Genomic DNA, 8,196 nt, shown 5'->3' on the forward strand with positions numbered 1-8,196 from the left:
TCGGGCTCGCGAAGCACGCGTCCCTGTCGCCTCTCGGGCCAGGCCCCCACCTGTCTACCTCACACCTGGCGCTCCGCCCGCAGGCCCAGCACCAGCACCACGCGGCGGCCATGTTCGCCGCCCCCCCGACACTGCCCCCGCCCCCGGCGCTGCCGGCCAACAGCCTGGTCATCCCAGGACACCCTGCCGGTAGGTGCTGGCCGGGGCCGGGGTCGCTGCCCCCCCCCCCCTTCGATCCTGGCCTCTGGGCGTGTGGGAGGTTCTCGCCCCCCCGCCCCGGGAAAGGGTGCCGGCTCCCGAGGCGCCACCCCGCAGCTGTTCGAGGACCCCACAGACGGACAGCAGGACTCTGGGCGCAGCAGGCTGCCTTTCCCCAGGGGACCCCACCGCCCAGGGCCCAGGAGGCGGCCTGCCTGCGCTGGGCCGTGCACACGGCCGCGCACGCTGGGCCCTGGCCGGGCCTGCTCCACTGCCAGGCAGCAAGGGGCTTCCAGGGCCCGCCTGCCGCCTCGCCCCCCGTGTGCCCGGGTCTGGGGGGCGTGTAGAGCGAGGCCTGGAGCAGGAGGGTCTCCAGGTGACAGCACCAGGCTGGCCTCTCTCCCCTGCGCGTTCTGGCAGGGTCCCCCCTCAGGGCCGAATCTCAGGTCCTTAAGGTTTCCCGTGGGTCTTGCCTCCAGGTTCGTTTCACGATTCCGAGCAGCCCACCCCCGCCCTGGGACGGGACCAGGATGCTGGGCGGGGGGGGCAGGGCTCCCCTGTGGCCGGCTCTGGGGGCCCCCGCGGCTCACGGTGTTCTTTCTTGCCTTTAGATGCCAGCCTGTTGATCTCATTCAGCCAGCCAATCATGTATTGCCAGCCTCATTCGGGGATTCTGATTGGTACTTGGTCACAGGCACCTCTCTTACCTCCACCCTGGGGCCCGCACCTAGCGAGCGGCCACCACGGCTTGGCCTGCCGCGGCCGGGAGTGCCAGGTGACTATCCGCCTCGCCCCGCCCGGAGCCCGCGGCCGACGTGCCTCTCCGTCTCTCTCTCTTTTTCTCTTGTAGATCACGAGCTGCTCAGGCAAGAGCTGAACGCGCGTTTTCTGGTCCAGAGCGCTGAGCGGCCCGGCGCCCCCCTGGGCCCGGGGGCTCTGCTGCGGGCGGAGTTCCACCAGCACCAACACACACACCAGCACACACACCAGCACCAACACACACTCTCCCCCTTCCCCGCNGTCAGTCTGTCCGTCCGGCCCCTCCCTCTGGTTCCCGCGGGGTGATGATGTCATGCCATGAGGTTCCCTGACCTGGGCTTGGGCGGGGGGGCCCCACATCCACACGTGGGTGACGTGGCCTTGGGGCCAGTTACGCCCACACAGGGTTTTCGAGTCTCAGTTTGCAGCAGGCGGGGAGACTGAGACAGGGCTGAGAGGGGCCCGGGAACCAGGATGTCCCCCAGTTGGCCCTGGGCCGGGGCCTCATCTCTTGAGCCAGCAGCTGTGTGGGGCAGGGCCCACCCCCACTAGGCTTTGCGTGGTGATGGGCCAGTTTGCCGGGGGCCTGGGGGCATCTCCCTGCTTGGCCACCAGCCCTGGGCTCCATGCCCCCCATCATGGCCGCAGCGTTTCCTCTCGGGCCACAGGAGTAGATTCGGACAGTCCACACCGGCCAGTCTGCACCTCCCACAGTGGGACCATTAGAACAGGGGCCCGTTAAGTCCACCCAGTCTGAGACCCAAGGGGCCAGTTCAAAGCCATTGGCACTGCCCTCAGGAAGCCCAGGGCGCAGCTGGCCACAGACTACCAGCTGCAGGAGGCAGGACAGCCATCCGGGCCACTGCCTGGCCCAGTGGGGGTGCGGGTGCTGGGCCCAGTGGAGGGCGTAGGCAGGCTCGGGAGGCCTCACTCTCCGCTTCTTTCCCTTCCAGTTTGACAAATACGCGCCCAAGCTGGACAGCCCCTACTTCCGACATTCCAACGTGAGTGTCCCGCGTGGTCACTGCTGGCCAGCGCGCTGGAGGGAGCGGGTACAGGGTGGAGTTGCGCCTACCCAGAGGCCTTGTTAGGGCACCTTCCGCCAGTGTAAGGGGCTGGGCCCCCCTCCCCCCCAGGGTGTCCACGCTCCCAGCGGGGCCCCTGCAACGCTCCCTCTTTCTCTTGCAGTTTTTCCCGTCCTTCTCTTCTGCCATCCCCGGACTGCCCACCCTGCTCCCACACCCAGGCCCCTTTGGGTCCCTACAGGGTGCTTTTCAGCCCAAGGTACCATCTGCTCCTGGGGTGGGGCAGGGTTCAGGGCACAGCGGGAGCCCCCGGCCACGCAGGCGTGTGCTGCCCTCCTAGTGTTGGGGTGAGCCAGCCATTCCAGGGGGTGTGTCCGTGCAGCCCCGTGGCGGGAGGGGGCAGGGTCCGCAGCCTCGGTGCAGACCACCCCAGCAGGACCCCCGGTCTAGGCAGCAATGGGGGGGTCACCAGGAGACCGCAGGGGCCATGCTTCATGCATCCTCACTCCTCAGCCAGGTGTGTGCGGGGTCAGGGTGGGGAGGACCAGGGCAGAGGTGAGGTATGGGGGGGGGGGGGCGGCACAGGGCTGTCCGTGCCACAGGAGGCCCCGGGCAGAACTGGGCTTGCTTCTCTGACCCTCCCTGAAACAGGGCTGCCTCAGTCCCCCAACCCAGGCATGGCTGCGCCAGGAGCCCCTTCCCAGCTTTGCAGAAACCCTTGGACTGAGGATGTAGGAAGCCAGACCTCCTCTGAGGGGTGGGGGGCAGTGTGCAGGGGCCACAGGCAAGGCAAGGTAGACTTGGGCACCTGGGGTCCTCTGCCTAGGCCTGGGGTCTGCAGCTGTCTCACACCCCGTTCTCTCCCTTCAGACTTCAAACCCAATCGAGGTAACGGGTCGAGCCAGTGCTGTTCACACCCTCCTCCAGAAAGCCCCCGGGGTAGGTGCAGCAGTGCCTGCCCGTCCCTCCTCCCTGCGGTCACCCCGGCCGCCCCAGTCCCCCTCATGGCTGCTGTGGGGCATGTCCATCCCTCAGCTGCCCCCAGAGCCTAGACCTGACCCTTTGTTTTCTTTCAACGGCAGGTGTCTGACCCATACCGGACGGCAGTCAGGGTGAGTGTGTGGCACACATCTGTGTGTGTGTGCATGTCTCCTTGGGAGGAAAGGGTCTCGGGGAGGGTCGCAGCTGGGGAGGACACTGGGTCCCCCCTGGGTGGCCACAGGGGTGCCCGTGACAGCAGGACTCGGGGGAGATGGTGGGGGTGGAGGGGGGCGTAGTGAAGCGGTCCCGCAGTGCGGCTGAGCGTGTGGCCCGCCCTGTCACAGAAGCCTGGGAAGTGGTGTGCTGTGCACGTGCAGATCGCCTGGCAGATCTACCACCACCAGCAGAAGATGAAGGTGAGCCCCAGCTGCTCGGCCTGCTGCCCGGGCCGGTGCGTCACAGGGCGTCCCCAGTGCACCCCGAGGCGCCCAGAGATTTGCGGAGCGCCCCTTGTCTGGGTGGGGGGCCACACAGGATGACCCCAGGCTGGGGTTTGGGAGGGGTGGGGTGGTGCCAGGTGGGGGACCTGCCCTCACCCAGACGGGGACAGGGGCAGCCAGGGGCCTCAGACACCCCCACACACACCACCATCACAGAAGGGTGCTCACATCCTTTGCTGTCATCTCTGGTCACACATGCCACCTCCATGCACGGCTTTCAAAAATCATCACGTCCAAAATGGGCTACAAGAAAGGCTCATACAACCGGGGCTTGTAACAAAATAGCGCGTGGTGCTCTGTGCAGATGTCCTGGCGAAACCTTGAGGGCAGGGAAGGAACGGGGGCGTGGGGGGGCGGCTGTCACACACAGCAGCACCATGGGGCCTCTCCCCGGGGCTGGGGCACCCTCTGTCACACTGGCAGCGCCCCCACTGCCCCGACGGGGAGCTGGAGGCTAGCAGGGCCCCAGGGGAACCAGGAAGCGCTCGCCTGGCCGCCGTGCCTGGGGTGGCCTTCATCACTGAGGGGCAGGCTTTCTCGGTGTGTTTAATTTATATAAATGTAAGTGTTACTAGTGATGCCAAGTTCAGCCACCAGGAAACTTCTAAGCATATTTAAAACAGTAGAGGTATGTGAGTCTATTTTTTCAGTTCAGTCTTACAAAATCTTAACCCAGGTAAAGTGTTTCCAATGAAAGTTTAACATCCAAGCTGAGATCCGCTTTAGCGTAAAGCACACAGCTTTCACAGAGCACGTTTATGAAACCCCTTCTGTGTCCAGCACACGTGGTCATGACCACACTTCCATCCTGAGTCACGAGGCCTCGCTGGGACGAGCGCCCAGGTAGCGTCACACGCGTGTTGGTGGCAGGGGCTCTCCCGGCTGCGGGCCCAGCCCACGCTCTGTCCGTCTCAGCAGATGCAGCTGGACCCCCACAAGCTGGAGGTGGGCACCAAGCTGGACTTGTCCAGCAGACCCCCCGCCCCGGGCGTGTTTGCCGGATTCCACTACCCGCAGGAGCTGGCCCGGCCCCTCTTCTCTGGCTCGGGTAAGGCACCCTGTCCAGAGCCCAAGGAAAGGGGGTGTCTGGGGGGCAGGGGCGTTCTTGCCCGTTCCCTCCGGCTGGCCCTGGGGCAGGACCACTCTGGACGCTTCAGCAGTTTGTTTTCTTTGCGCTGCTGTCCGGCCGTCTCTGCCACCTCGCAGGCTCTCCATCACCCCTGCTGAGGCGAGGAGGGCCAGGAGTCCTCGTGGCGCCCAGACTGCCCCTCCCCCAGCCCCACTGCCCTCTCAGGAAGGGTCGCCGCTCCCCTCGGACCTCAGGAAGCTGCCCCAGGAATTCTGCCCGGCACCCCGGCAGCCGTGGCACAGGCCTGCTGTGTTGGGCCCCAGGGCCACCCCCAGGCTCGAGGGTCACTAGGAGCCCTTCATACTCAGCAGAGGTCACCCCCACAGCTAACACAGCACAGGGAAGGGATGCAGCGCGATGGGCAAAGGGGAGCGGCACGTGGGACCAGATCAGCTGAAGCCACTGCCCCGTGCCACCTGACAGGGAAGCCACAGACCCAGCGCCCGGGGTGTCTGCAGGGGGCTGGGCACCTGGGCAGCTCTGCCCGCACACACCCAAACCACGGACTCCCAGGAGGGCAGGCGCTCCGTGTGAACCAGGGTGTGCACGAGTGAGTGCGGTTCACGAGGGACTCCTGTCCGAGGAAGGAGAGAAACCCCCTCTGAGAGCGGAGCCCCAGCCTCACGCGCAGCCCTTTCCCAGGTCTGCCGTCTCCGCCCAGGGTGTGAGTGCTCCCGCACGTTTCTCACGCCTCCTCGGGGACAGGCAGCCTGCAGACATCACCTTCTCAGAGAACCCTCCCTGACCACCCTCCTCTGCCTCCCCTCTCCCGCTCCATAGTCATGCAGGCTCACCTCCACCTGCAGGCGCGTCGCCTGGGGACACGTGGTCAGTGAGGGTGGGCCTGTCAGCAGGCTGGGTGGATGGGTGTGACAAGGTCCCCCCGGCTGACCTCATAAGCATGGTGGCTCTTCTCAGCCCCTGGCTCCAGCGCCCTGGTGGTCTGTAGACCCCGTTTGGGCTTCAGCCCCTGGAGACCCCAGGACGCCAGTTCAGTGCACTCTGGAGCCTGGACTCGAAGCCCCAGCCCAGCCCTGCTGTGCGGTCCACGCGCCCAGGACACGCCCCCCACACCGGCGAGGCCGTGGGCATGCGCTGTGGCTGGGAGGAGGGAGTCCTGTGTGCTGCCCCGCGCTGGAAGCTTGCCTGTGGGCATGTTGGCCTTTGCTCGCTGCCCGTGCCCTCTCGGACGAAGCCTCCCCCCACACACGCGCGGGGGCTCATCTCCATCAGCACTGGGGCAAGCCACTTCTCATTCCCAATTTCCTGTTTAATTTCTTTGGCTTACCTTTCTGGTGGGGAGCTCCATGGGCATGAACGCTTCCCTGTGGGGGTCCCCCAAGGTGGGGAGTGCTGGAAGACGGGTGGCCTCATCACTGGTCTCTGCCAGAAACCCGCCCTCGCGAACAGAGGCCGGGTGCCCCACCCTAGCAGCAAGGCTGGCCCCTTGATCCACCCAGCGCGGCTTCTCAGGGCCCGTGCTGCACTCGGCTGCCCTCGGGCTGGGTCAGGAGCCTCAGCAGAGCCGGGGCAGGACCACAGAGTGGCAGAGCGGGCACCTGTGGGCTGTGGCCAGGGGACCCCACAGGAGGAGCTGCTGCTTTCAGCCGTGACGCAGGCCGTCCTGCACTAGGGCTGTTGTGACCACGCTCACACATCGGCTTCTAGTTGGACGTTCCCCATCTTCGTCTTAAGGGGCAGCCTTGAAGGCTCTCTGTGCCCCTTTCCCTGGGAACTCCACTACCACCTGCCCCCTCAGCGTGCTTCCGGCAGGAGGTGTGCACATCCCCAGAGGAAGCTGGGCTGTCCCCGCCCCTGGAATGAGCCACAAGCAAGAGGCCCCCAGTACATGAGGCATCTGTCACCCCACCCCACCCCACCCCACAGGTGCAGCCCACCCCACTACCAGCCCATTCGGACCCTCGGCCCATCCCGGCAGCTTCCTGACCACCAGTCACCTGACAGGTAGGTGCTCCCGGGCCCCTAAGGCTGCCTGGGCCTTTCTGCCGCCCTCAGGGCTGGGGTGGGGGAACATCGGTGTGTGGGGAGGTGACCCTCGTATTATACAGGCAGCAAATGCCGTGCTCTGGAGTCACAGGACAGGGCCTGGTGCACCGAAGAGTCAGGTGGGGGCTCTGGCATGAGCCATGCAGAGCCCTGAGCCCCGGTGTCCCCGCAGACCCGTTCAGCAGGCCAGGCACCTTCGGGGGCCTGGGGAGTCTGGGCAGCAACGCCTTCGGGGGCCTGGGGAGCCACGCACTGAGTGAGTGACCACCGTGCCTGCTCCCTGTTCCCACGCGTGCATGCCTGGGCGCCTCACGTGGGTTTGGGCCGCACCCTGTTCCCTGGCCGCCCCCCGGGACACACCCTCCACTGTGTGGGAATGGTGTGCTTCCCCTCCGCAGCCCCGAGGTTGCAAGGGGCGCCCTGGGCAGGGGTGGGATGGGGCCCCCTGGGCAGGGAGGGCCCAGTGCCATCCTGGCTTCATGTCCCCGCCCCCCTCCAGCTCAGAGCAGCGGCATCTTTGCCCCCAAGGAGAGCTCTGCGCTGCACGGCCTGCCCAGCCCCCACGAGGCCTGGAACCGACTGCACCGGGCGCCCCCCTCCTTCCCCACGCCGCCCCCGTGGCCTAAGCCTGTGGACCCCGATCGGGTCTCAGCCCTGACCAACCACGACCGGGAGCCGGACAAGGGCCGGGAGGAGCGGGATCGGTGAGTGGCCCCCCCTCGCTCCTGCGGCCGCCTCCCGGCTTCGCGGGGCTCTGCCCTCAAGATCCCCCTGGCTCTACCCTCAGGGCTGGGCAAGGCCAGGGGAGAGCCCCAGACGGGGCAGGATGTGGGCAGGGGCCATCCAGAGGGAGGAGGGTCCACCCCTGGAAGGGGCCGCTGGGACAGCTGGCTGGCTGCCTGCAGCAGGGCCTCTGCAGGGAGCTGGGTTAGCAGGGCAGTGGGACCGTCTGCATCTTCCGGGGGGGAGGGGGGCACCTCTGGCCAGGAGGGTGCCCCTCGGCAGTGGGACGGGGCTGGGCCAGGGGAGGTGGGAGTCCTCATCCAGAGTCAGCAGCAGAGTCTGGAATCTGAGGGCTGTTGATTGTGTCTGGCCGGCCGAGGGGACTGGAGCAGAGAAGGGCCCCCGGCCAAGACCGCAGTCGGGACACCCATCCTGGGGGCCCTGCCCCCTTCCCTGTCCCTGGACTCCGGGAGCCTGGAGAATGAGAACCATGGCCGGTCACGGCCAAGACAGGGCTCCAGGGTCCCACCCTTCCAGTGAATTTGGGCCCAGCTCCCTCGCTGGGGGTCTGTCTGCCTCGGGGGCCTGGTGGCTTGGGTCTGGGGGAGAGCTCTGGGATTCTGCTGGGGAGCTGCTTTCCAAGTTGTTTATCGAGGGGAGGGAGGCGTTCGGTGTTGGGGGACCTCCGTGAGGGTGTGGGTTTGTCACCATGTGTCGACAGGGTGCTAAAAGGGACCTCCCACACAGACACCCCTCCCCCCCCAAGGATCTTGAGGTCGTAGAGGTGGGAACTTGGTAGCAAACAGCTTGAAAGGCTGAGAGGAGGTGTCTGTCTGTCGCTCCCAGGGACCTCCTGGAGAAGACGCGCCTGCTG

The 8,196-nt window shown here is 66.5% G+C and overlaps 1 protein-coding gene across 1 annotated transcript in view; it reads left to right on the plus strand.

The window, feature by feature from the left end:
• LOC144231200 (fibrosin-1-like protein) overlaps nucleotides 1–8,196 on the plus strand; it is a gene marked incomplete at its 3' end in the record, with an annotated part of 16,910 nt that extends 8,714 nt beyond the window's left edge. The window contains exons 8-19 of the mRNA XM_077763608.1: nucleotides 15–189; nucleotides 810–973; nucleotides 1,911–1,961; nucleotides 2,146–2,241; nucleotides 2,853–2,921; nucleotides 3,065–3,094; nucleotides 3,308–3,379; nucleotides 4,382–4,511; nucleotides 6,480–6,557; nucleotides 6,772–6,855; nucleotides 7,099–7,303; nucleotides 8,169–8,196. Of these exons, the coding sequence (XP_077619734.1) occupies nucleotides 15–189; nucleotides 810–973; nucleotides 1,911–1,961; nucleotides 2,146–2,241; nucleotides 2,853–2,921; nucleotides 3,065–3,094; nucleotides 3,308–3,379; nucleotides 4,382–4,511; nucleotides 6,480–6,557; nucleotides 6,772–6,855; nucleotides 7,099–7,303; nucleotides 8,169–8,196 (1,182 nt within the window). The remainder of the gene's footprint in view (nucleotides 1–14; nucleotides 190–809; nucleotides 974–1,910; nucleotides 1,962–2,145; nucleotides 2,242–2,852; nucleotides 2,922–3,064; nucleotides 3,095–3,307; nucleotides 3,380–4,381; nucleotides 4,512–6,479; nucleotides 6,558–6,771; nucleotides 6,856–7,098; nucleotides 7,304–8,168) is intronic.

Source organism: Crocuta crocuta, unplaced genomic scaffold (genome assembly GCF_008692635.1).
Source record: "Crocuta crocuta isolate KB4526 unplaced genomic scaffold, BGI_CrCroc_1.0 scaffold114, whole genome shotgun sequence".
Classification (NCBI taxonomy): domain Eukaryota; kingdom Metazoa; phylum Chordata; class Mammalia; order Carnivora; family Hyaenidae; genus Crocuta; species Crocuta crocuta.